The 27,841-nt window shown below is 39.9% G+C and overlaps 3 protein-coding genes across 3 annotated transcripts; 2 read left to right on the top strand and 1 right to left on the bottom strand.

The window, feature by feature from the left end:
* Nucleotides 1-883: 883 nt before the first annotated feature.
* LOC119650191 (DNA mismatch repair protein spellchecker 1) lies at nucleotides 884-7,577 on the bottom strand. The gene is made up of 10 exons (XM_038052754.1): nucleotides 7,369-7,577; nucleotides 7,261-7,310; nucleotides 6,815-7,201; nucleotides 6,615-6,758; nucleotides 6,279-6,550; nucleotides 5,147-6,225; nucleotides 4,863-5,095; nucleotides 4,705-4,796; nucleotides 4,423-4,645; nucleotides 884-1,302 (listed from the first exon to the last, which is right to left on the bottom strand). Exons 1-10 carry the CDS (start codon nucleotides 7,403-7,405, stop codon nucleotides 1,072-1,074), a joined length of 2,748 nt encoding a protein of 915 aa, XP_037908682.1. The 5' UTR covers nucleotides 7,406-7,577; the 3' UTR covers nucleotides 884-1,071.
* Nucleotides 7,578-19,708: 12,131 nt separating this feature from the next.
* LOC119649334 (trypsin-1-like) lies at nucleotides 19,709-21,354 on the top strand. Its single transcript, XM_038051438.1, has 4 exons — nucleotides 19,709-20,290; nucleotides 20,362-20,706; nucleotides 20,767-21,059; nucleotides 21,120-21,354. The coding sequence occupies exons 1-4, from the start codon at nucleotides 20,206-20,208 to the stop codon at nucleotides 21,273-21,275; spliced, it is 879 nt and encodes a 292-aa protein (XP_037907366.1). The 5' UTR covers nucleotides 19,709-20,205; the 3' UTR covers nucleotides 21,276-21,354.
* A 5,442-nt stretch (nucleotides 21,355-26,796) lies between these two features.
* On the top strand, nucleotides 26,797-27,826 carry LOC119649981 (signal peptidase complex subunit 3). Its single transcript, XM_038052422.1, has 3 exons — nucleotides 26,797-27,117; nucleotides 27,177-27,443; nucleotides 27,507-27,826. The coding sequence occupies exons 1-3, from the start codon at nucleotides 26,975-26,977 to the stop codon at nucleotides 27,634-27,636; spliced, it is 540 nt and encodes a 179-aa protein (XP_037908350.1). The 5' UTR covers nucleotides 26,797-26,974; the 3' UTR covers nucleotides 27,637-27,826.
* Nucleotides 27,827-27,841: the final 15 nt, after the last annotated feature.

Genomic DNA, 27,841 nt, shown 5'->3' with positions numbered 1-27,841 from the left:
AGTCATTTGAAACATTTAAGTTGCGCTAACAATATCAACAATTCAGAAACATTCTCACGAAATGGTTGACATGCCTGCATATTTTTTTCAAATTATTGCATTTAATAGACACATAATATTCTTTGGGATATAAATTGCTTATTTCGATGTTTCACAAGAAAAAAATTGAACAACATCTCCTTCGCTAGTATGATATATTATGTTGAAGATCTTACGGGCTTAAGAACATGAAAGTGAAGGCAGACGAATACTATATAGTGTTTGCTGATCTCACGGCTTACGCAGGATCCACGCGTCCAATGGGCTTGCCCTGGAATCGATCACCAAATCCATATCAACATCCCTTTTCCTCCCGATAGCAGCATTTTATGATTCCTTGTATTCTAAATTTCCTTTTCTTTTACTCGCACGCAAACAAATATTTGATGATAAAACGCCGGTTTAAAGATGGAAAAGCTTACTGGAGCAAATTATCGTCAACTATGAAAGGATCAATGCCGGCTTCCATTAAACATATGGAAAAAGCATTAATCGGATGTTCTCTAATCGAAGCTAACCCAATTCAGCCGCGGATGCCAAACTTTTCCTCACCAAAGATCCACAAGGCCATCAGAATCTAACACCATATATGCAAATTTCTGATTCAATCAATTAACTAACAAAGATTTCTGATCTTTCAGCAAATTATAAACTTGCTCGCTATTATGGTAATGATGTATCGAATATCTATATGGTCTGTACTTGCTTCGGCTATTTCTACAATTTTGTCGATTTCAATAAGTAATTTTCTACAGGCACAATTTATAAACTGTTATTCACATCACAAAACCAGCTTCATTTGCAATTGGATCTATTTACAAATATATATTAGAAACCAATAACATTTCAATAGTTCAGAATCTGCTTTTATTCTATTAGAATAAAAATAATTTCATTTCTGTATAACAAAAATGTATGCATATAAAACAAGAACTAAATTCAATATAAACATAACTTTAGAGATAACAGTACCCGCATGTCAGAAGGGGTTAAAAAATCATAAAAGTTGTACCCTGTAGATAAGCCTAAATTCTATTCCATAAACAAGTCAGGGAATGCTTTTTTGAAATACTCGCTTTTCGATTCAGTAACTCTTCGCCTGCAATCATCCATAACTTCTTCCATTTCTACGTCTGTCATATCGCCACCAGTTTGCCATATCCTTTCAACGGTATTCTCAACGTATTTTGCAAGTTCCTTGTCTGATTCGGATGTGATGTTTCTCACATGATCCTCATATTCTTCGTACTTTTCTTCAGCCAACTATAAAAATAAAGATTGGAATTTTATTAGTCTGTTATTATTAACCACTGTTCAGTTTTAAATGATATAGAAGGAATCAAGGAATCATTTTGTCTTAATTTTATTTGAGCATACGCGAAATTAATGATTCCTTACGAAGGAAGATACATGTTAACGTATACATGTCTACTCGCCAATCACTTTGGAAAGAGACTTAAGCTTTTGTATAATATACAAAACACTATCGTAGATGAATATTTCCCCAAATCACATATATGAATTCGTTTTGTGATGTAGATGAGATGCACCGAGACAATTGCGAAGGACACTGCTTCACAGAGCTATGACTGCAATCGGCTCAGTGCCGTTGAATAAAATAATTTAGCTTTCGATCCTAGCTGTTAGAAACGCTGGTCAATTGCAATTTTGTTGAGAAAATGCTTTGCTGGGGATTGTAGAGAGTGGTGGAGAACAGATCAAAAACAGAACCGCATTGCTTAAGGCCAACGAAAAAAAGATCCAGCATAGTTGAACCATCTTACATGGGAGCGACTGTAATTCCCTCGAACCCTTTAGTATCGAAGGGAACTATGAACCAGAAAGTAGTGTTCGTGTCCGTAGACCAAAGAATTCTTATTAAGTTTTTGGACAGGGAGGAAATTTGAGAGCGATTGCGCGCACAGTGCAGAGAAAATACCCTTTCGAGAGCCCCAGTGTTTGCGTGGCATAAGGAATTCTCTGGAGGGCGTGAGAAAGTCGAGAATCTGAGCCACAATCTCCACCGAAAGACGAATGTTACCGCTGAAAATATCGAGGCTGTCCGTAAGCTCCTAGAGCAACTGTATTTTTTATCGGAAAAGTATTATTCAGCTCAACTTTCTCCATGATCAACGAATTAATAATGCACAGTATTACTGCAAAATACTGGAAGACGCGAAATTGACATTTCACCGAAAAAAGCCACAAAATCCGCCAGAAACATGATTATTTTATATGACAACGCAAAGTTCCACGTAGCCAACTTAATGAAACGAAAATTGGACTCCTTTGGCTGAGCGACCTTAAAACATCCCTCCTACAGTCCGAACTTGTCTCGTTACGATTTCCATTTTTTTTGGTCACTAGAAGTTGACGATGTGACAGTGGAAGCGCGCCTGCACTTGAAGAACGTCCAAAGAAATTTTATGACGACTTCCGGTTCGGTGTAAAAAAAGCATTTCCTATGTAGGAGAGTATGAAAGACAATAAAACACTTTTGTAAATGAAATATAATAAACAGAGTAATTTTTAAAAAATCAGTCCCGTTTATACTTGATACGCCCTTGTTCAAAAGTACCTGTTATTTGATTACAAATATCCGACTCATTCGATAATTGGATATTATTGCTTCTGCTGCTCAGCGAATAGAACAGATGTCCGCATGTTGATACAGCAACCTCAAGTCACATTCTCTAAAAAAATCCGATGTTCTTTCAAGAGTTAGGATGCACGTTACGATAATGTAATTTAAATTCGCTAGGAGGCTCATTTGGATGAAATTATGTGTATTGCAACTGCATCGTTTTCCTCCCCGGAACGTAGTTTGAGGATTGCAAATCTTGGAATTTTCCAAAACTACGGAGAAAGCAATGCCGATCTGAAAGAATTCCGCAACATGGGGGCGGAGCTGCCTTTCAGTCAGTGCTGGATAACATGATCTAAAGTCGGAAGTCTTCACGACATATCAAATCAAAGCGGCCAATTTCGTATTTTACAGAAATCTAATTATAAATTGACAATCGAATATTTCTTTACAATATCGTATCCCTAAAAACCAGCACATTCAAACAGGTAGATCACAAAATTTGATTACACCCTCCACGACTTCCCGAGACGTCGGCATTCCCCCTTTCCTGTTCTGTGCTAAGAGCCCTTGGAATGACCCACTCGTCGGCCATCTTGGGAGTGTGGATTCCACTGCATGGTAATCATCGTTTCTCCGTAATGTGTGACCTATCCACTGGCACTTCTGCCTTCCAATCACAGTGCGTTCAAGTGCCAGGCCTGTGTGTCGACCAACTTCTTCATTTGTGACTCCGATAATACCAAGGCAGACAGCTTTTTACCAAAGCTTGGAGCTTTTGAGTAACAGTGCATTCACTTTCCATGTGTTACTCTCAAACAGCAACACACAAAGAATACTAGCAATGAAGCAGATTTAGCGCTCAATGCGGCAACCGACATCCAGAGTTCTGTGCTACCGTCGACAGAAACTACGCTTTCTAAATATACAAATTGGTCGACGCCTTAGATGCTCTGCTCACTTAAGCAGATGCGATGACCCGCCAGACTGAGATCCTTGATTTTGTTGGCGTTTATCTTCAGTGCAATTATACTTGCCCCTCTTTCCGAGTCCACAGCCATTTGGCCAAGGTCATTACCCGATGCAAACGGATGTCCTCAGCGTAGTCGAGGTGTTTGAGGAAAGATGTCATCGTCCATCGCCCTCCGGACAAGAACGTCACCGATAAAAAGAAGAAATGATATCAGTGACAATATGTAACCCTGGCGGACTCTGCTTTCGACTCCAGATTCCTCTGAGATTTTACCTCGATGCAGGAAGTTATATTTTCCGCAATCACATCTCGTGTAATTTTTTTGCGCATAAACCATGTAACATCCCCCTGTCTTCCTCTTTGACATATTAACCCCCAAGTAAATAATTCGAAATAACTTTGTCGCTCTTCAGGAATCCTTCAACTATGCCCATGTGGATTTTCATTCATTTTTACATCTAAAATCCCGTTTGAACCTTTCGTTGCTAGCGACCCTTGTAAAGCATCTTGTCGGTAAACCCTGACTATTTCACATTTTGAGCAAAAAAACTTTAAAGTAGCTCAAATTTCTTCACAGAACACGATATTGTCAACAATGGTGGTTTTAACCCACATCTATCGTCAAAATACGAAAAGGCATTCCATATCCAAATAAAAATTTAAGACGAAAGAGGATTGTCTTTTGAGAAATATTAATGGCTAAAATAAACAATTAATCCTAATATAAGACAAATAACGGCGAAGTAAAAATTGAAAAGAAAACATTAAGCTCAAGGTTGAATAGAATTTCCAACGCAAAACCTTTAGACATATAGTGGTCACCTACCTCCACAAGATGTTGCGGAAAATCAGCCAATTTAGCAACATGTATGCCAAAACTTCGTTCAATTACTCCTGGTTTGAGGCGATAGAGCAATGTGAATTGTCCCTTTTCTACCGCTGCATCCATATAATAGCTTTTAACCGTCGGCGTTGAACTACTTAATTCCGCGATTTCGTGGAAATGTGTAGCGAAGAGCGTAAAACAACGAACTTCCTTAGCCAAGTGTCTGTGAAAGTCAAAACCATATTGACATCTGATAGGTTTAGAAACTTTACAAAAACTTACTCCGCGATTGCCCATGCAATCCCACAACCATCATAGGTAGATGTACCTCGTCCTAATTCATCAATGATTACCAGAGATTTTTCGGTAGCAGTCTATTTTGACGAGATTTCATTTAATTCATCGCTTTTGGAGTAACGGGACTAAATTATAGGACTTACCCGAATAATAGCCGATGTTTCAATCATTTCCACCATAAAAGTGCTAAGTCCTTTTACAATATTATCTCCTGCACCAATTCGTCCTAAAATCGAATCTACCATGGAAATTACAGCGTCGTCGCAAGAAACGAAAGAGCCAACATGGGCCATAAGAACCGTTGTACCCACTGAGCGAATAAAAGTGCTCTTACCGCCCATATTTGGTCCAGTAATGATGTACATGGTCGATTCTCCTAAAAAGATAAAATACAATAGAGGCTATTACTTAGTATTGATATTTATACCTTCTGCAAAATTCACATCATTTGCAATATACGACACATCTTCCTGCAATTCTAAGCAAGGGTGTCGGATGTTTCTCAGATGTAATATCCCAGATCCTTCCGGAAGCATTTTCGGTCGCACGTACGGTATCGGCGCATTCTTTGCTGCTATAGCAAAACTAACCAAGCAATCGATTTGGGCCAGTTGAAAGTTTAGAGTTGTGAGCGGTCCCAAGTAACCGATAGCCACTCGAATCACCTCATTCACGATTGATTTTTGTTGTTCTTCATAAGCTTCACGAATTTCAGCTGTCTCTTGGCTGCATTCACTCAATTCATCAGTTGTGAATCGCACGCCCCCTTTGATAACATCTAGCACTCTATACTTCTTACTTTTTCGGAGAATGGCATCGTCTTTTAAAGTGATACGAAAATGGTATCCCAAATGCGAAACAAATTCAAGTTTGATGTTGTCTAACTCCAAATCATCAATGGCTTTCCTGTGCATCTTGTCCATTTTTGAGTCCATTCTATCAAGTTTTTGTTTCATTTCTTCAAGGTCGGAATCAAAGGACGCTTTCACGTAGTATTCCCCCTTTTGAATGCCCTCCAGATCGATCACCTGTTCAACCATTTCCTTCAACATTTTCAGATCGTTAAGAGTATCCTGCAGAGGATTACTCAAAATATTTGTCACTGAAGTGTTCTCCATGTCGGCAAGAGCGGTTGCGATTGTTGGAGTTCGAACAATAATCTGGTAGGTGCGGAACAAATCCTGCAAAGTTGCTTTCTTTCGCATTAGTCTTTTGGTTAGCATCAGCACATCGGGAATACGCTTTAATTGTACATCATACAAGTCTTGCAGGACCGAGGGACTGTCAAGCAAGCATTGCACAATATTGTGACGATCCTGTAGGGTAGCTTCATTGCGCAAGGGTTGCTTTACCCATTGAGCCATTAACCGATGACCCTGAGGGGTACGGCATCTGTCCAAAACACCGAGGATACTCTGCCATCGGTAAGCCGGACTAGTTATATTTGTGCCAGGTTTCGGCAAGATGTTGAGAGCGCGCACAGCTGCTGCATCCAAATGAACATATCTGTATGGAATGTTGCTTTAAAGCGATGAACGCCTTTGAATAACTAAAATCACCTGTTCAGGTTTAACAGCTTCAATTTGTATTGCCCAAAGTTGGTGTCGTCAGTTAGCAATGCCATATATTTGATTGCCGCCGCTAAAGCAAACAACGCGAGCCTCTTATTGACTTCAGGCAAGGTATTTGCACTCTCTTGTTGACCTTTTTCGAACCGCAGTAATTTGTTAAGGTCCTGGATAATATCGTCATATGCAATGGAGAAATCTGTCTTCTTCCTTATGGTGACCATGACATTGTTCCTCTCCATCAGAGTTCTGATTCGACCGTACTACAATTAGAACCACAACTTTTGAATTTGTTACTAAGAAAGTGTAGAACTCCTTTTCACTTACTTCTCCTTCCCCACTTGGAATAATGCATTCTCGGGGACCCAATAGAACGATAGTCGCTTCAAGCTCTGCGAAAAAGTCATCATCTAGGAACTCCGTCAGGGACATTTCGCAGTCAGTGCAATCAACGCAAGCAAGCCCTACCATCTGCGAAGAGGATTTTTATAAATCTAATCCATTTCTTATGAAACTTCAAAACTAACAGTTTGTTTCCCTTCATTGCGCAGATTTACAGCGATCATTGCAGAACCAGCTACCATGTCATTTCTGTTGAACAGAACATCTTCAAATTGAACGAGATTTCCGGGAGATCCTTTGTATTCCAGGGACCAGTCCGATTGGCGGTTGCTTTTCTCTTTCACATAAACTTCGACACGATGGTTCCTCACCAGGAGCAGCTCCCTGATGGCATTTTCAAAATTACCTCTGGACAGTGTCAAGTACAGCAATGGCTCGACATCACCCGGTGCCATTTGCTTCACGTTAGCTGTTGAATGGTATATAATTTTTGAGACAAGCTCAGTATCATCCGGACCGTGGACGGTGTAGTAATCAACTCGATTGAAGAAGCGAATTGTCGTTAAAGGTTTCTGTGAAACAATTTTAATTATATTTATATGGTCGCAATGAAATACAAACAGCCTTTTACCTCTCCCAAACCATTGTAGTAACTTATAAAAGCCTTCTGTGCATTTTTATCTGCAATAAAATGGAATTTTTAGTGCATTTGGAATGAGTAAAGTGGGTTTAGTCTTACCTAGGTTAAGTGCCTGAGCAGGGGAAGGAGTACTCATTTTAGTTAATTCCCTGAATGCCAAGAACTGAAATCAATGTGAGGAAAAACAGGAAAATCAAGGGATCTAATCCAATCGTGGGAATTTTAACGCAAATATTCTTGCGGCCAGAACTTCGTCAGAATTTGCACAAAACCGGCTTTCAAAGCAATTTGCGCCTTCACTACTAAAGAAGCCAAACAACCAATGAACTTCGCTACTTTAGATAGGGACCGGGCCGCCAATTGACTTGTTCTGTTCATGTGGGACAAAATAGACGACTTCCAGTTGGCGCCAACTGTGGAACGTAATTCGTTGCCATAACGACTTTTATATAGAATCTGAATAAACTTGTATTCGCTGAAGTACTTGCTACGAGCAGAAATATGGAATGCCAGTAAATAGTTGTGTTGCGGCAGAGTGAGTGAATCTGTTTTTCAAAAATAGTGTTTGGTTATGATATTTTGAATTTTGTGCACTGGAATTCGAAAAGGGCCATTTAGGATGGATTAGTTTTTGCAATAAAATGTGGTAAATATGATACAATTGCCTAGAAAATGGTTCTATTTTTTACCAAGTAATAAATAAATAAATTACTAACTACAATCATTCAAAAAAAACACTTAAAAACCAAATGGCATTAATGAAAAAATAAATTTATGATTCTTATGTTTTTTCGGGAAAATTTTCTAAAAAAGGAAAAGACACGTAAAAAATACACAAGAAAAAAAGTTCTGTGCAGATCGAAATAACCGACTAAATCCTGCGTTGGTGATTGGAGTACGCAGTTTCGAAAGTAATTCATTAAAAGTAATTAACTCTGAATAAATTTTAAAGCAATAACTCACAATGACGGAATAATAAAGTGAAGCATCCCTTTCTCTACTCGCAACATTCGTTTCTCTGTAGAGGTTTTCTCCTCTTTTTTGAGAATTTGTTCAACCTTATAAATTTTATCTGTTCATGCTTCGACTAAACAAAATTTTATTGTCTTCTGGGTTTTCTTGAACTTTAAAGTTTCCAGTTTTAAGTCATTTTTAATGATTTTGCGTATACTTTTCTCACTGTTTTTCAGTCTTCGACCCATCTTTCTCGTTAATCGGTCCAGGTTGCGCCTGTTTCGTTTCCTAATTGCTTTATTATTTTTTTTTTAACGAAGAGCTTTTTTGTGTTGTTTTAGGACGATCAAAGTATTTATACTGCCCATCAAAACATATAATAGTGCACCAATCCCATTGTCTTTTTACCATGAGCAATTTACATATTTAGTTTTGACGCGTCTTTTTATGCAAAGTCATAATTGAAAAGTGTATATTCTCATGACTTAAACACATACTAAAAGTGTGAAAAGATATAAAATATATAGAGTTAATCAATTAAAAATTTGGACAATTACGGCAATACACTTTGAGGTCAAATATCTCGAAAATAAGACGATATTTTTTAATAAATTCCTAAAGGAAAAACATCGTTTTTTATGTGCGTTTTTTATCGTTATTATTATTTTATTAATGCTATTTTTAACAGAGAAATAGTGATAAAACCAAGTTTTGCACAGCAAAAAAACTTGGACACTACAAATTTGATAGAAAGAAAATAAATTTATGTCAACAATTGGGTAAATTAGTATTTGGTATGGTGATTATCAGCTTTTAAAACTACGAGAAGCCTTCTTTTCATCGACCTTACAAATTTGTCGATGACTTCCGCAGGTTTAGCGCTCTAAACATCCTTTATGTGATATTCTAACGCCTTTTTGTTCTTTCATCATCATCATCAACGGCTCAACAACCGGTATCCGGTCTAGGCCTGCCTTAATAAGGAACTCCAGACATCCCGGTTTTGAGGTCCAATTCGATATCCCTAAACGCTGCCCGGCATCCTGGCCTACGCCATCGCTCCATCTTAGGCAGGGTCTGCCTCGTCTTCTTTTTCTACCATAGATATTGCCCTTATAGACTTTCCGGGCTGGATCATCCTCATCCATACGGATTAAGTGACCCGCCCACCGTAACCTATTGAGCCGGATTTTATCCACAACTGGACGGTCATGGTATCGCTTATAGATTTTGTCGTTATCTAGGCTACGGAATCGTCCATCCTCATGAAGGCGGCCAAAAATTCTTCGGAGGATTCTTCTCTCGAACATGGCCAAGAGTTCACAATTCTTCTTGCTCCAATCCAAGTCTCCGAGGAATACATGAGGACTGGCAAGATCATTGTCTTGTATAGTAAGAGCTTTGACCCTATGGTGAGACGTTTCGAGCGAAACAGTTTTTGTAAGCTGAAATACAACCTTGCGCGGATTTCATCATCATAGCTGTTATCGGTTGTGATTTTCAACCCTAGATAGGAGAAATTATCAACGGTCTCAAAGTTGTATTCTCCTCTCCTTATTCTTCCTGTTTGACCAGTGCCGTTTGATGTTGTTGGTTGGTTGGTTTTCGATGCTGACGTTGCCACCACATACTTTGTCTTGCCTTCATTGATGTGCAGCCCAAGATCTCGCGCCGCCTGTTCGATCTGGATGAAGGCAGTTTGTACGTCTCAGGTGGTTCTTCTCATGATGTCGATATCGTCAGCATAGGCCAGTAGTTGAGTGGACTTAAAGAGGATCGTACCTCTTGCATTTACCTCAGCATCACGGATCACTTTCTCGAGGGCCAGGTTAAAGAGGACGCATGATAGGGCATCCCCTTGTCGTAGACCGTTGTTGATGTCGAATGATCTTGAGAGTGATCCTGCTGCTTTTATCTGGCCTCGTACATTGGTCAGGGTCAGCCTAGTTAGTCTTATCAATTTCGTCGGGATACCGAATTCTCTCATGGCCGTCTACAGTTTTACCCTGGCTATGCTATCATAGGCGGTTTTAAAATCGATGAATAGATGGTGCAACTGTTGTCCATATTCCAAAAGTTTTTCCATCGCTTGCTGCACAGAGAAAATCTGATCTGTTGCTGATTTGCCTGGAGTTAAGCCTCCTTGGTATGGGCCAATGATGTTCTGGGCGTATGGGGCTATCCGGCCTAGCAAAATAGCAGAGAATATCTTATAGATGGTACTCAGCAACGTGATACCTCTATAATTGCTGCACTGTTTGATATCTCCCTTTTTATGTATGAGACAAATAATACCTCGTTGCCAATCGTCAGGCATTGATTCTCTGTCTCATACCTTGAGTTGATGAACCACTTGGTGTAACTGGTCGCCTCCATATTTAATTAATTCGGCTGAAATTCCATCGACTCCTGGCGACTTTTTAAGCCGATGAATTGCACGGACTGTTTCTCCTATACTTGGTGGTGGCAGTATTTGTCCGTCGTCTTCAGTTGGCGGGATCTCCAACTCGCCGATGTTCCAGTTGTTCAGTAGTTCATCAAAGTACTCAACCCATCGCTCCAATATGCCCATTCTGTCGGAAATCAGATTCCCCTCTTTGTCTCGCCAGGATGAGCATCGTGGTGTATAAGGCTTCATCCTGCTGACTTGTTGGTAAAGCTTCCGCGGCTGGTGCGGTTGCTCCCTGCACTTTTCTAGTTCATAGACTTGTTGGTTGTCCTAGGCTTCCTTTTCCGTCTATGAAGTCGTGAGGAAGTGGAAATTGTACTTTTGTGCTCTTCCTACTAATAATGCTCTGCTTCTGGATGTTGTTAACTTTGATCATCAGCTTCCGATGGACTAGAGGAGCGAAATCTTCTTTTTTAACACAGGATCGGGGCAGACGGTATATTGAGGAGATCTTCACAACTTTGGTAAATAGTTGTACACCAATAGTCATAGGCCGCATTTTTTCATCTTCAATTTTTTGTTCTCCGTGTTGTCTGATATCCTCTTTAACGAAGATTGTAGTTACCCCTCTGGACTGTTGACTGGGATGTGTTGCATGGTATGAGCAAAAGCCGTCGATTTTAGCGTTCGTAGGCCCCGTGAGGTGGCTTTCTGAGATAAGGCATATGTCTAGATTCTTAGTATTAAGAAAAACTTCCAACTCTAATAGACGCCGTTGCATTCCTTTTGTATTCCACTTTATGATTTTCAGGACATTTTTCATTTGGTTTTCTTGTAATATTTTTGTCCCCTTACGTTGTATTGCTTAAGTTTGTCAAAAATTTGTCTGTTTACTAAAATAGTTTTCAGTACCATCAGTACATTTCACACAGCTTGGATTTCGATCAAAAAGTAAAGTGAATTTGTTTATAAAATGTAAATTCTTTATCTATTCTTCCAAATCAATTTTATCCCGTTCAAAGTAATCCCCGTCCGACAAAACGCACTTTTTCCAGCACTTTTTACAGTCCTGGAAACAGTGGGAATAGTCTTTTTTCGGTATAGCCTGCCAGACCTTCTTCAATTCGGATTTTATCTCCTCAATCAGCTTCACGCAAACGACGTATAACGCTCAATTAATATTCTTTGTTGACAATTTAGCCCGGCCGAGTTCATGTAATTTTGAGATAATTAAAACTCTTGACAAACACCCTCCTGGCAAAGGTTATAGACAGTCCTACTAACCTAGGAAAAAAATTTACTTGCCTTTCTAATGCCCGGGAATTTTAAATGACAATTTCACCTTACTTTTTGATCACAGTAGTACATTATCTCTGATGGCTTCCTTTATGCACTGGGCAGTGTCTATAGTAGTAAGTAGGATAATTTAGTCAGAATGAAGGAACGAATTAGATACTGCTAGGAAATGAACGCCACGTGTGCCTACACTGGTTGCTAGTTTTAGATGGATATGGGGGAAAAGCGAGAGAAATAGAGTGCAATTGGTTGATTGATAATATCATTGAAAGTGGTATGTTCATGTATTACATTCCATAAGGGCAGAATTACGTTTGATTATTATCTCTTAATAAAAAATAAGAATCTGAATTGTGTTTTATTATATACTTTGTAGCTAAGTGATACGATCCATTTCCATTTTTCGAACTCTAGTAACCTCCACTAATATAGAGTTGAACTAATATGCTTATCACAAGGCCCAGAAGTTTCAGACTGTACTGTTGAGTAGCTTGGATCCCCATAAATCTGATTCCTTTCTTAGAACTCCTACTATTCAAGATTCATTACAATTGACCAACTATCGTGCAGTATATGAATGCAACCTACTTGCACAATTTCTATAAAGCGGGCTCTCTGTTCTATCGGCTACACCTTACTAAACCCTGCTTGCATGTCTCTCTCGAAAATGTCCATGAACCTTAAGCAGTGGAATGAAACCAGACACGCGAAAATATCAATTAATTAAAATTCTACTGAAAGTAATGATTCATCAACTTCCTAAATTTCGAATCAAAACAAAGCTCTGTGTACTTAAGATTGAATAAGCCCCTAATGCTCCAAAAAGTTCACTAGACTCTTAATGAGTTCATGAATATTCCACACACAAAATATGTATAATGAACGCTAGATGAAAATTTGCCACCTGACATTGAAAGCAACGTATCTTCAATTTATTGCTAATATTACTATTACAATACGACATTACCATGTCGCCGAATAGGGGCTCACACGACTCTTTCCTATGCACCAGCGACTCTTATCTATGAATAAGCGAATACAGGAAGAGTACAAGTAATCACATGTGCTGCATTACTTTGTTATTAATTTAGATGTAACTGGCATTCTTCCTAAAAACCACCCATTGTCTTTGCTTAACCGAAAATATTCAAATCGACCACATTTCAATATTGTCATTTGGTTGAATGAACTATCGCACGGTTACAGGTGGTGGGTGCAACACTAAATCATTAAATGTTCGAATGTAACCCTCAAAAGTGCATTCAAACGATTCAAGGTGCACCTTACTCTTGGATTTCGCATTACACGCTGCTTGAATTTAATGTTAAATATGTTATTCCATACGCTTTTAGCGTACAGCGTGGGTAAAATGTATATGAAATGTGAATAGGCCAGTTCCATATTTCTGATTTTGAAATGGAGGGTGAAGGTGGGTTGTTTTCACTCAGGGTTAACCTACCTAGCTTTCCCTTGGGGGCGAGTTCAGGAACAATGATTTCTATGGCAATAAACTGATTGCATTGACAATAAACCAATTGCATTGACTGAGGACTGAAGTATTGACATTTTCTGTGTTTCGTTATTGTAAAGGAACCCCTAAGTCGCCCATAAGTCAAGGCAAATAAGTGATACCAGAAGTTTGCTACTAATTGAATCGATTCGTACAAACTTCACTATTTAATTCCGATTTAGATATTATTGGTAATTAGTTTCCCAGTAGTGTTCGTATTATTCCCTTGTCTATGTTCATGAACATGCACGAAGATAAGTTCCGCAGGGGCTCATTTTAGTATATAATTTTTATTTAAACAACTTCCCATACGGGCTATTTAAAAAGCCCTTGGTAATGAATTAGTATCTGTTCATAATTATTGCTATAATTACCGCGTCTTAGACCGATAGACATGGACGTTTGAGCATGGAGTTTGGAGACAATGGATGAATTATTTTAATATATCAGAAAGACCTACGAAAAATTTCTAGTATTAGTTGTATTCAATATTTCAAGAAAAGATGCCAATGGCTTAATGTAGCTTCTTTGCTTCTTCTGGGCGATAACTCCCCTGATATATACCGTCAAATGGCTACTATTGTAGTACTCTTTTCATTAGTAACCAGTCTATGGTGTGGATAGAATGAGAAAGGATTTTCGATGGTTTGCTACATACATAAAAAAATGATTCTATGAGTTGTGCCAAAGTCTCTTCTGGAAATGTGTGACTGTGGCTTGATACGAGCTACCTAGCGGCCAATCTGAAAACTCGGAACGTACAAGCACCACGCCTTGTTGTATTCCTTGAGATATCGTACAGGAAACCAAGATTCTTTAGGTGGATTCCAAATGTCAATGCTACATGAATGAAGTGGAGCCTCGCAATTGCGATCGCTGAATAAATAAACATTTCAACTCCAAAATCGATCGTGGCATCCTTTTGTTGTCTCCTATGGATTTGAGTATTAAAAACAATTAACGCTGCCTCGCAGTCATAGAGATGAAAATGTTGTGCTAGCATAGCCTGCTCAAATCATGAAGAATCCAACCCAGATAAGTCGTTCCTGCTAACGAACCGAATAAAGGTTAAAGAACAAGAAGATGCGGTATACCAAACACCAAGGCTTCAGTTTCAAGTCCTCGATTTTTTTACACTCATGACCTCCTGTTGGAAAAAACAAATAACTGTTGGTAAAGGCTTTTATAGTTTTTTTATGTATCAAATTTTAGATGAATAGCTTTTTGGGAATGAACGTTATAGAAATGCTCTTCGAGTTTATTGGCTTTATTTCCGATAATGGTGTAATAATAATAATAATCGTTGGGGCAACAATCCATTTTGGATCAGGGCCTTGCAGTGTGTTAGAGCACTTCTTTTGAGACCGTAACGGTACACTACAGTATACTGTAGGAGGCAAAGTGGTCAGCATTACGCTCGCCAGAGATTATTATCCTGATTTGACTCAGGTACTCATTCACAGCTAAGTCGACTGGTCTCCTACGTCAAATCACGATACTGCCACCAGTGAGATTTGAACCGCGATCTTCCGCACGATAGCCTTGTGCTCTAACCACGCAGCTATCCGGACACAATGGTATAATGGGAACAAATATTATATTATCACTACTATTACTTCCAGTTTCAATCACAATTGGAGTGGGGGATCTATAGTTATTGGATTCACCTCATGGTGGGTCATCTAGAACTACGTGGCGCAGAACAGCGGAGCGGCACAGCAATCCTTTCAAAAATTCTTTCTGCCAAGTCTCCCACTGAAAATAAGTACAAATGGTCCCCGAAATATTTAACTTGCGGTAATTCAGTAAAAAAGTTTTGCCAAAAAAAGAAAAAACTGTACCGAGAGTGTTTATTTTCATCTTCTTTTCCTTCAGCCTTTGTCCCGTTCACAAGCGAGGTCGGCTCGTCGTGAACGGTTTCGCCATTTAGCTCTATCAAATGCCTGATCTGGATGGGGGCTTTTAAATTCCATCCAGCGTATCGAGCCACCGTTGCTTCGGCTGGCCTTTTGGTCGTTTATCATCGACTTCGATGTTCAAACCAATCTTGGCAAGTGAATTCTCGTTAGCGCGAATTATGTGACCATACTATCGAAGACGCCTATCTTGCAATTTTTCCACGATCGGTGTAACACCATATTGATCGCGGATATCCTCATTTCGGATGTGATGAAAACGTGTCACGCCACTAGTCCAGCGCAACATCTTCGTCTCCATTACCGTAAGACGCCGTTCATTGTCTTTTATAATCGGCCAACACTCAGAACCATAGAGAGTGGCAGGACGGATGAGTTGTGAAACGCCACTTCATCCAAGTTGCGTTAATGGGTGAAGCAATTTCATAACGCAGTCCTCCATTGGTTGATAGCGTTGACCTGAGGTATTTAAATCGCTCAGTTCTGGGCAGGTCACTGCCGTTGACGGTGACACACTTTAAGTAGCTTTTCTCCGATTACTGTGCATACTACTATTATTTCCAAAGCCTTTCTTTCTCAGGGAGCAAACTCACTCTCTATGATAATGAAATCAGTACCGTGATTCATCGTATAGCTTTTAAGAGAACCACAACCTTCTAGATATCCAGCAGAAATTTATATTCGTTTCTGAGCAGGCTGCTTTCAGGAGGTCCTCTCTATATACTAAACAACTAATTTTAAGCTTCTTTTGGCTTCTTTATAGGGTTGACGACGACCCAACGAAGTTTAGCTAGTTTATTATTTCACCTATAGTTCTTTTTAAATCGGTTTACTGTCTGTCTGTCTGTCTGTCCGTCTGTCCGTCACACGCATTTTCCGCGGAGACGGTTATAGCGATTGACATAAATTTGGTAGAAAGGTGGGAACTGTGAACGCTCACGCATACAGTGAATTACATCCTTTTACGTCGAATTTAAGGGGGGGTCCCCAAACATGCAAAAGGGGAGTGTAACATTTTTTTTCATCAAATATAGTCATGTAGGGTATCAAATTAAAGGTCTCGATTAGTACTTTTCAAAGCCGATTAGTTTTGACATTCGTTGGAAAGGTGGGGAGCGCGGGGGGTTGAAAGTGATCACTTCTTTAAGGGGGCCATTCTCAGAAACTACCAAACCGAAAAATCTGAAAAAAATCAGGAGGCTGCCACTATATGGTGCCTGGGCTCCGAAATACCTTCCATGCCGCTATCTGTTTAAATAAAGTTAATAATAGTATATTACTACAATTTTTTGTAATTGGTTAGAAACCCCCCTTAAGTTCATCCTAGTTTCATTAAATTTTGTAGTGATATAGGCTATAATATAGAGCATGATATTACCAAGTTTGGTGGAAATCGCACTATTACTAACAAAGTTATAACACCTCAGATTTGTTTCTTCTTTGAAAATTGAAGACTATGAATGTCAATATCGCCCGAAAGTGGATACTCTCACATAATATATGGATATATTACGTGCTACGTACTAAGAAATACACAAAACCTTTCGTACCTGAAGCGTCCAGCTTCCGGTTTCCCGACTTGTTTTTTACTAGGGAATGCACATAGCCAAAACCTTCGCATTTTTCGCTGAACAGCTTAACGGTCTTCCCCTTTGGGTTTTGCAGATTTCCTACAGTTTGGAATAAAATTGCCTGGTGTTCTTGGACTCTGTCAAAATAAGACTAAGCGTAGCAGGATTGATTGCCAGATGGTCATGTTACCTGCTAATCCGTGATCCATACATCATTTCAAAGATTATTGCAAGGGAAAGTGGGTGGAAATGCAAATACTGAGTGGCTTTTCAAAAGCTACCGTCGCATTAATGATATTTTTGCGTTCCAATTAACACCTATTGCAGTTCAAATATTTGGCGCTAGAAGCAATTATGAAAACCTTCCCTCACGCAACATTAATTTGAGGTTGTGCTGCCCCCTTGGCAATATGCTCTTTATCCCCATACCTTAGTATCGAAAAGCCCAACACCCTTTTGAGATAATTCGGACCTAGAGTGAAGAGGGGTTCCACCATGTTATCAAAATATCTATTCCATTTTGTTAGAATTTGGTATACCACCCGCCCGCTCTGTCTCTCTCTGCTATGAGGGATCCGTCAGTATGCCAGGTAATTTATTTATTTATTTATATATTTAGTGAGGACAATACACAGAAAACAAATTCCTTATTACAGATTGTCCTCAGAGGGAGAAGCAAGTGAATGGCTTATTTTACACTTAAAACTAGAGAAGGAAATATAGTCAAAGGACCCAAGTTGTAGGGCGTTGTAGGACCGGTATAGCCTCAGGAACGGAGAGTGGTAGTAAATCTCGAGTTCCGCGAAGGGTACATCAAAAATGTCAGCACTACCTGTGTTATGAGACGAGGCGATACGGAAAGTAATATCCGAGTTGACGGAGCAGTCCATCAAACAATAGAAGAGTTTGAAAAGGGTACACATATCAAGGAAGATATGCGTTGCTGTAGGAAGGGGAGATTGAGAATGCGGAGTCGTGACGGATAATCAACCGGTGGAAGGTTCTTTTTGTAAAAGAGGGTCCTGGTGAATTTACGTTGAACAACTTCAAGAGCGCGGCAATCACGAATGCGGAAGAGGGAGCAGACTACACAGCAATATTCAACCCAAAAGAAAACTCGTAGCGATCCTTAAAAAAATATGAGGCCTGAAAGTGATTTTTAAGGTTTTCCGTGAAACAAAACCTGATTAGAATCGAGTCGATGTCTGTCTGTCCGCTTTATTCGGAAATGGCTGAACCGATTGTCACGAAAATTGGTAAGAGCATGTGATCTGTTGTTCCCTTTACATGCAGCAAGCGACGCCATTAAGTTTAAGGGCGGCTCTCCATACATGTGAATGGAGCGTGCAAATTTTTTTCATAAAATGTGGCCATGTGGGGTATCAAACGAAAGGGCTCAATTGGTATTTTTCGAAACTGATATCGGATGAAACATAGGGGAGTGAGGGCTCAAAATATTAACATCAAAAAGTGTAACAGGTCTCTCAGAACCTATCCAACCACTCTGAAAAGGAAAAAATCACAATGGTGCATCTCTACGAAATCTAGGCCTCAAAATACATCCGGTTCCGATATCTACACAAATAATGGTAATAATAGTATATTTCCACATTTTAGAAATTTACCCGGCAACTCCCCTTATGTGTATCCTAGAAGTATAAAATTGGCGTGGATATAAGGGATAACATAGTGCACAATTTGGTTTGAAGAAAATCCAACTAATATTAACAAAGAAGAGGTAATTCCCTTAATATCTCACCTCAAAACGCGGCAATTTTTTTGTCATAATGGTTCATTTGAAAGTAGAGGCCAGAGGTCCCTTCTCTTCAATCGTGTAGAAAAGCGTGGCAGCCACCCCCTTGAAAACTTACAGCGCCCCAAATAAGGGTTATTTTCATATCATTACCCAGTTTTCGCCCCAATTTGCAAAGGGTTTGGAGAATGAGGCCTCCAATCTGCCTCTACTCTCTCCATCGTGTTGGTGTGATTTTTCTGTGGGGATTTCGCTTCCTCTCACATACCTTTCTTATCCCCTCTCCCCAGGGGCAGGGTTGGAAATTCGGACTCTACCATGATGATATCAGATAAGAGCAGGGGAAGAGAATTGACTTTCCTTTCCTCCTCTAAAACCTGGGGGAATTCGAAACAATTCAAACCATACCGAAATTTCTAATAGATTACGTAAGAAAACAAATCATCTGACAATTATCGGCATTGTCTCAAGAAAATTGGGAAGCCAAGGTTTAATGAGGACGGCGGTATGGTATGTCGAAATACGGAAGTTATAAAGCAAATTTAAAGTTTTACTTCGATACATATTGCCTTGCTTGGGTAAATATTTACTTAAACCTCTGTAAAGTAGTTAACTAATAACTAAATACTCGGTATGTATAAAAATATTTTCATTGCCTTTCCAAGTAATTTTATGTTTGTACATTCGACTATCTTTTAGTATTACTTGCTTCACTTTGTGGTTTTGAAAAGATCGAACTACTCAAGCATAAGTTTATTAGAATATTGTGGAAATGTTTCTTTTGATATAGTTCCCAACGCCCCCTTGATAGGCTAATTCTATGTGCAGTTCATTGGACACTCGAAAACAGTTGAATCAACAGAAGAGTCCGCATCTTTTGGCGATGTTACCCAAAGAAATTGAAAGCTAAACTTGCTTGATTTGGCGAGGTTCCACTAGCACTAGAAGGCCTCATTCTGATGAAGAATCAAAAATTTCATAACATCCCATTTTACTTGGTTTGAAAATTTCCACCCTTGGCCGTCAACTCTGCCGCCAAAAGTTCATTGTTTATATTGTAATATCCAATAAAAGTAATTATTGATAGCATTGCGAGGTTCACGGTCTTCCCTATGTATGTATCTCCAATCAATCGACATTAACACTGGAAATTCTCCGTCTGCCTAGCATTATCAAGACAAAACAAATGCACCAACATTTCGCTTATATAAACAAATACTTCATTCAGTTATTCAACGGAAATTATTTTCAATGTCAGAGCAGGTTACTTCGGAACTATACAGGTAAGTGTAGAATTACGATGAAATTTTTCGTCGCATTGCGCGCTCCACAATCATTGCGAGTTTTGTGCGGCCCGAATTAATGGAGGGTGGGAAATTTGAATTTATCTGCAGCGGTTGTGTATTTGCCCCCGAGGCATCTACCTATATTAGGTGTTGGATATAAATTACTCAATCTAATCGACGGGAATACATCAGTTGTAACGCAGCTTGTTACATCGCTATTGCATAGTCACTCAATTAGCTTTGCATACATCTGCATACAATATGACGCCCCTCAATTATATTCTACTTAGCTCATTACTAGTCAGCATAGCTTTTGATAGCTGCTTCTCTTCCAGACAAAGAAGTTGTAAGGATTTTGTTCAACACTCATATCCTCAATTGATAAACCCAATTTAATGTGTATCTTATCTTCTCTAGTGTCATCAATATCATGTCTAGAGACGCCCCGCAAGTCCAGGATAGTAGGCGGAGTCACCGCAGAGAAAGGTGAAGCTCCTTATATAGTAAGTTTAACTAGGCGAGGAGGACACTTCTGTGGAGCCACAATATTGAATGCTAATTGGATTGTCACTGCTGGACATTGTGTTTGCAACGGATTAAATAAAATCATGAAACCGTCCCAAATTAAAGGAATTGTGGGGTTACACCAGATTTCCGACTACAGACAGAACGAGAATTCTGAAGAGGACCCGTATGAGGTGCAATTTAAAAATATTGTTCCCCATCCTGAATATGGATGCACAAAAGTGGCTAATGATATTGGTAAGTAATATTACACCTTATGTTCTTATCGCTAACTAAAAACTATCCTTATTTTTGCAGCCCTGTTGCAATTATCGCAACCTTTAAAATTCTCAAAACATATCCAGCCCACATGTGTAGCTTTGGATGACAATGATCTGTATGAAGACACAGTTGGTATAGTGTCGGGTTGGGGCTGGACCCATGAAAATCAGGATATTGGAGACCGTGCCGATATACTACAAAAAGCGGCAGTTAAAGTTTGGAATAATGAACGATGCCAAAGGTCATTCGAAGCAAACGGAATGAAGAATACCATAACACAGTCTCAAATGTGTGCTGGGCACGAAACGGGGGGTATTGATTCATGTTGGGTGAGATCGGATTTTTTCAGACATAATATTTGTATCTCATTTGAATTCGAAATATTCTAGGCTGATTCAGGTGGTCCATTGGTGACAGCAAGTAATACCCTTATTGGAATAGTCTCGACTGGAATAGGTTGTGCAAGACCTGGTTTGCCTGGAATTTATACCCGAGTTACGAAATATACTGACTGGATTGAATCTGTGATATTTAATAAGTTTTAAAATAATTTATAGAAAACCAAAGTCTTTACTGTGATATGATATTCTTATATATATTTAATACCAAAAATTTAGATTTAGAGAACAGAAGCAAATGTATGAATTATGTTCGAATAAAATAAATTATTGAAGTAATATACATGAAGTTCTCAATTCAGAATTTACATTCAGCGACTATTCTTTTCCCTGCTTTAACCTTCAACTATTTTCGACCTCAAAGCTTTGCTGCTTTGTTGTTTAACTATACTAATTGTGGTTAAACACATCAAGTAATTTTAAACATTTATTGATTCAAAAACATAATTACAAAATATTATTTTTTTTTTTAATTCAAAAACTTCTCTTCATGGTGAATTATATTATTTTGTCGAGGAGCTCGGACGAATCCTCGTTAATCAACTAGTGCCTCCGCACCATATATCAGGAGCCTTTGCTGCCCCTTCGGCCTGCCTTTTTCGCTATTGCTATTTTTATACTTCATTTGCAACTTAATTAAAGGTCATCGCCCATCCTAAGGCCTGACTGTTTTAAGGAACAGAATAATCTTTTGTTTGAAATATTTTTTGTTTCCGAAGGATAATCTACGTGAGTTTATTTTGCCGAATAGACGTCGTTTTGGAAATTTTGGCAAGAGCATAAAACTGCTCAAAGGTAAAAATCAAAAGAAGAACGGTTTCAAATATAACGAATTCCATAAAAATAAAGCTTAATCCTCGTTTTAAAATAATATTGATTTTCCAAAATTAACAGAAAAATACAGCTTCTCTTTCAATTTGAATGATCATTCTCATCTTAAGTCCAAAACAAATCGTTTTATGTTTTATGCATTACCTCCAATGCAATAGAAGTAAATTTTTCTTCGTATTTTTGCATCCCTTCTTGGTTTTCATTTAGAATTGAAAGATAGCATAAGGTAGGTAGGTATCAGCGACAGCTCCGAGGAGGCCAATTATCCCTGCGTTGCGCTGTTTTGATGCCACAAGCTCCTAAGACCGTGACTGCTGTGGTAAAAGCAAAGATGGTGGAGTCCAGCCGGTTCAGATCGCCAGAGCCAGTCCGCAGCATTCACCCTTCAACTAGAGATCTCCCTGAGGTCCTCCAAGGATGGTTTACCTATGTCCGCAGCCTGGTTCTAGCTAGATCTAGGCATCCACAAAGGAAGTCTGGCGGCATGGTTCCTTTTATGCTAGTGTCTCGTATAGGTCATCGTAATCCCGTGTGCATTTGCACGCGTCTGGCACAATGGCTCTTGCGATCGGGTTTTGTTATAGCCGTGAAATATCTTCCTTGATTTGGCGCAGTTGGTGAGCTCTGTTGACTCGAGTGAATGGAAGGTTTTTCATTTTTTCCATTCCTTTTATGGCCAAAGTTTCATATTCTTCCTTATTATTTTGATGTGTGATTCGTGCTCCTATAACCCGGCACAATTCTACCATTACACACCTCCCAACAAACCTTCCCTGGAAATTCTTCCAATCTGGCAGAACCTCCATTAGGATACAGTTATAGCCACTATCGTAAGAGAGAAACTGTAGCCTCCTTTAAGGATTGTTAGAATTGAATTGTAAGCGCCTGAAAGCGGTACAATATGCGTGACAAAAGAGACACTGACATTGGCCTTTAAGGGAACCATCATCTGCTGCGTGTCGCTACTACGTCTCTTCATAGGAGGACAGAGCGTCGTTTCACCATTGCCTTAATGATGAGAAGCAAAAACGGCCGCAAATTGCAGCAATTTCGTTACTATATATTGCATCACGAAAAGGCCTACAGGTGATCGTAAGTCTCCCGGTGGTGCTGCAAGGAATTGAATACGCCTGATTCGTATATTAAGGCCTGAATACTTCAGATTTCAAGTCATATCGGGTTAGAAGGCGATAAAGCAGCAAATGTGCTAGCTAGGAAAGGTGCAGAAACGCCGTCCAGTGTTTAAGAGGAGGCAGCCATCCTGATTGCGATACCACTTCTGCTGCTTGCTACAATGGGGCTCTATGGAGTGGTGCTAAGGTGGGGATTAAGTATTGCAACTAAGTGCCAAGGTTGCCGCTTCAGTAAAAAAAGATATGTGCCAGTGTCATCGTTCCGTTTGTCTTTTTTTATTGTAAGTTTTTGATAAAAAGCCGCCGAGGTAAGAGAAACGAGGCAAGACCAAAGGAGCCGAAATTGAAGCGGCAGGTAAGTTCTCGGAAGTTGAACAGACTGGGAAGGTGCCAGCAGGGAGGAATGTTTTAATTAGTATCGATGAGGAAGCGAATGCGTCCGGTCAAGCGGATGGAGTAAGGCGGTCAAGGCAACCGTTGCTAAGGCCAGAGGGAAAAAGAAAGAGAAGGATAGAATGAATAGCAGTGGAGAAAACAGGCACTCATCCGATGATGTGAAAGTGATAGCTCTGGATTTGGTAAGCTCGATGCAGTTAATGGAAAATCTGATAATTAAGTAACAGAGCGGTCCTAAAGTAAAGGAGGGGCAATATGGTAAGTTTGATGAGGTGGCCGAGGGCAGCTAAATTGGTTAGAATCCTTCTGAAGTATGGTGCCTCATCAAAACTAATTGATGAAGTAACTAGGGAGGATAAAGTTCAGCGGGTTGCTGACCAGGATAGCTGAAAAGGTTCTTGTGCTTATTGGCAAAATAGAATAATGTCAAAGGGATCGAAATTTTTCGAACACAAGTTGGAGGTAGCTGTAGTTTCTGTGCTTAATGGCAAAATAGAAAGCCAAAAGTAGCCATATGCTCCCTTCTGTGGTCGGTAATAGGGTCGGAGTAGTTGTGGCACTGATCAATGATCGGCAATGGTGAAGAGCCGCAATAAGGCGGCCTCACCGAAAGAAGGTATGCACGCGGTAATGGGGGTGGTGGCTCTTGCACTGGTAGTTAAAGTTTACACCGTGAACCCAATAAAGTTTTGGGGGCCTTACAGGTGCTATCTGAAAAAGAGCGAAACGAATGGTGGAGAATCCAAAATGTTTTGAACACGGGTTGGAGATAGCTGTGGGTCAGAAGCTTGGGCTATGCTTCATCGTGTATGATGTACATCGTTGTATTAACACGGATGAACTAATGTAACACGTTCATGATAACCTCTTGGCGAACCAGATGTCCTTCGGGTGGATTCGGAGGCGATCAGTAACGCTGTCATTGAAGGCACACCCTTGTGTGATCGACACGCTGATGTCCACTAAAAGGGTGTGCGTCAAATGGTTTAGTTAGAGGGTTAAATGCTGCTTCCTGCCTGTCTTAAATGCCTATGGTTACATAACCCAGTGACTGGTTAACGTGCTAACGACCACGTTTGCGCTCGTTGCTCGCAGAGTGGTCGTATGGCCTCTTCTTGCAGCTTCGAGATACACTGCCGGGACTGTGCGTTTCGAGGACTACAGGCCTAGCATATAGCCTTTGCTATGGTTCTCCACCTAGGGGCTGATTCCACTTAACTCGTTCGGGTGTGCCGTCTCCAAATTATCGAAGTGGCCAAGCAGACAGGGGGATACAATGGGACTCATCTGAAGTGGCTCTTATCACCAAGCCCCATCGAAAGCTAGCGGATGTCATGGTAACTGTGATGACCCTCTGAGAGCATACGATTCAGGAGAATTTTGAAAGATGTGCTCTTGGCCCGGTTATTTGCGGTTGATTCCCTTGTTGGAGTTCCATAGTGGTTGTGGTTATGGCTCTAAAAAGGGGGAGAGCTCATTATGCATTTTAGCGGCACCAGAGGTGTTAGATAGGCATCGCATTTACTAGTATCAATGGTGAGCCTACACTCAGTATAAACTAGTAGCGCGATGCTAGTCATGGCTTAGGATTATGCCTATACGGCAGGTACTCACTTTAAACTTTTTGATTAATAAAGAGAAAGTTGCTTTCCGCTCTCGATTGCCCTGTATCGACCACACTAATAACTTCCGGGTCATTATGGGGCAGTGCAGTTTAGATCACCGCTCTACATGCTTTTCCATCGATTTAAAGAGAACTTCCAACAGTGATAACAGTGAGTATATCTGGAATGTTTTATGGAAGTTGAGGTTTCTGTGAGGAAGGAATGTATTATCTGAACGACATATGACCACTCAAATGTCATTTCTGCGTCGGGGTAAAATTTCTGAGGAATAAGAAGTCCAAAGCGGAGCTTGTCAGGGTCGCACTTTGTCACCAATACTTTTTCTTCTCGCTATCGGTGACGCCTTTCATGTTGCCTTGACTGGAGGACGTGGAGAGGTTCAATGAACCATGTCATCTTTTCTTAAACATCACGACTATGCTCACCAAAAGAGGTTTGAATTTGGAAAAGGAGATAAGCACATAGGGAACAAAATCAAAATTTTCAGTCTGACTAATGATTCAACTCTTCCTATTTCCATTAGTGGGCAGAACATCGAGGTCATTGATTATTTCATATATATAAGTAGCGTTGTTTTTGCCGATGGTGGTATGGAACTTGATGTCAATTGACGACAAGAAGACTACATACAGGAAGAGTAAATCGAGCTCCTAAGTGGCACGACTTGTGATCGCGTATATGCGGGTTAGGTACTAGGCCGAATCTACGGTATGTAGCCTTCTTGTTTGACGCAATATTAGCGCTAAATCCGCTGACACTGTTTTTCAAAATCTAGAAAATGCAACTTTTTCAATACCAAGTAGAGACAGTTCGCCACCAATAATCGTCTTGCGCTATTATATTGGAATTGCACATGGAAAATGGCCACCACTGTTACTCCATATTTTTATCAATTCATATCTGCCGCGTTTCATCGGACTATTTTGGTCTGAAACGAGGCCTAATGAGAGGGTGTGGAAAGGGGGGATTCCCCGATACTGGAGTTTTCTCAGGGACCCGGGGTTTTAGTAAAAACTAGGTCTAATAGGGGGCACTTAATTTTCAGCACAGACCCGGATAATTTTTATTCCAGGCCCCGTTTTCCGCATAATTTTCGTTTTGGGCCCGGTTTTCTCTCTACGGCCTTGCCTGAAACAATAACAAATAAAGAACTTGGTCACTGCATAGGCCCGATAAACGTAGAATAGGTCAGATATTGAGAAAGAATGTCAATTCTCTTACGAGTTATGCAATGTAATAGGAGCGAGTGTCTCAGGATTGCTCTAGAAGTAGGTGGTGTAAAACAGTATAGGGGAGTTCAAACTTCTCTGAAAATCATGGGAAGAATTGAAGCACATTGTCGTTTCGTGGGGAATTCCTCCTTTCCACCCCTTCTCGTCAGGTCTACGTTTCTCACGAATTCGAAATCTATGGACGTTACAGAATGATTGGAATTAAGATGGGTTTCTGAAATTAAAACAATGCCAGACAATTAAATCGAGAAGTCTGCTCTTCGGTGATTTCCAACGAGGGAATTTATACCAACTGCTCCCTAGTTTATTTTTCTCAGTTAAATTTTCAAAAATCATAATCATGTTGCGCTCAAACTCTAAACTTCCGGTTGTCTCCAAATTGCATTTGACGTTGCGCTATAAAGTATTTTTACTTTTCATAACGGTCATACCAACCTCATGTCAACAAAAGACACACGCAAGCTATATGTGACACGGTTTGTTGCCGAAGTGACTGACGTGTCGGCGAGTGATCACTTTAGTTAAATTCAATCTATATTTCCACTAAATACATGGGATTTCCATGAAATCACTTCTCTAGCAAAATCAATTCATAAATTTCCTTATAAATAGTTTGAGAGAGTAGGAAAATGCATACGGTATTAACTCGCGGCAACGCCATTCTGGCGTATTCGCTCAGTGTCCTAGCCTGTTTAACATTTTGCTGTTTTATTTCGACCGTGTTCCTCGATTATCGCACAGAAGCAAAGATGAATACTGTTAAGGTGTTGCTGTAAGGGTCGGCAACATTATAACTGTACCGTTCATTTAATATGGGAACTGTTTTTATAGGAAAAACGTACCGGACTATGGTGCCTCAAGGGAGCGACATGACTTGGGCTTCCTCACTTTCGATCTCCAGACAAATTTGACCGACCTTTTCAACTGGAATGTAAAGCAATTGTTCCTTTATTTGACGGCCGAATATGAGACCAAGTCAAACAAATTGAATCAAGTCGTGCTTTGGGATAAAATCGTATTGCGTGGCGAGAATGCGGTCCTCGACTTCAAAAACATGAACACAAAATACTATTTCTGGGATGATGGCAATGGTTTGAGGTATTTGGGAATTGTTGGTGTGTAAAGCGGGTAGAGCCTTATTGGAATTTGTTTTCATTTCAGGGCCAACAAGAACATCACACTGACACTGTCGTGGAATATCATTCCAAACGCAGGACTCCTGCCCAGTATCCAGGCGCATGGATCGCATACTTTTAAGTTCCCCGATGAGTACTCGACGACGTCTGCATAAGCGTGTTTTTCGCCTCGAGTGAGTGCGTGAGGAGACTGCATTGCAAGCGAGTGGATTACTTTTTTTTTTGTATTTTTAGTTGTATTCGGCCTTGTTTTGTATTGAGATTCCTTTTCCATGCTGTTCGCATGCGGATGGGTTTTTGTGAGACAGATTTAAATGTTAAAGGAATATTGTAACGAAAGCTAAATGATGTGTTTTTCTG

This window comes from Hermetia illucens, chromosome 2 (assembly GCF_905115235.1).
Source record: "Hermetia illucens chromosome 2, iHerIll2.2.curated.20191125, whole genome shotgun sequence".
NCBI classification, from domain to species: domain Eukaryota; kingdom Metazoa; phylum Arthropoda; class Insecta; order Diptera; family Stratiomyidae; genus Hermetia; species Hermetia illucens.
The sequence above is the reverse complement of the archived record's forward strand: the minus strand, read 5'-3'. Positions and strand labels throughout refer to the sequence as shown.

Excerpts from the sequence above, each read along its gene's own strand:
- LOC119650191 (XM_038052754.1), bottom strand. The coding sequence starts at position 7,405 with ATGAGTACTCCTTCCCCTGCTCAGGCACTTAACCTAG. Across the intron at positions 7,202-7,260 it reads ACTACAATGGTTTGGGAGAG|AAACCTTTAACGACAATTCG; the intron begins GTAAAAGGCTGT and ends ATTGTTTCACAG. Across the intron at positions 6,551-6,614 it reads TTCCAAGTGGGGAAGGAGAA|TACGGTCGAATCAGAACTCT; the intron begins GTAAGTGAAAAG and ends TTCTAATTGTAG.
- LOC119649334 (XM_038051438.1), top strand. The coding sequence starts at position 20,206 with ATGACGCCCCTCAATTATATTCTACTTAGCTCATTACTAGTCAGCATA. Across the intron at positions 20,291-20,361 it reads CTCTTCCAGACAAAGAAGTT|TGTCATCAATATCATGTCTA; the intron begins GTAAGGATTTTG and ends TATCTTCTCTAG. Across the intron at positions 20,707-20,766 it reads AAAAGTGGCTAATGATATTG|CCCTGTTGCAATTATCGCAA; the intron begins GTAAGTAATATT and ends TTATTTTTGCAG.
- LOC119649981 (XM_038052422.1), top strand. The coding sequence starts at position 26,975 with ATGCATACGGTATTAACTCGCGGCAACGCCATTCTGGCGTATTCGCTC. Across the intron at positions 27,118-27,176 it reads AATACTGTTAAGGTGTTGCT|GAAAAACGTACCGGACTATG; the intron begins GTAAGGGTCGGC and ends CTGTTTTTATAG. Across the intron at positions 27,444-27,506 it reads GATGATGGCAATGGTTTGAG|GGCCAACAAGAACATCACAC; the intron begins GTATTTGGGAAT and ends TTTTCATTTCAG.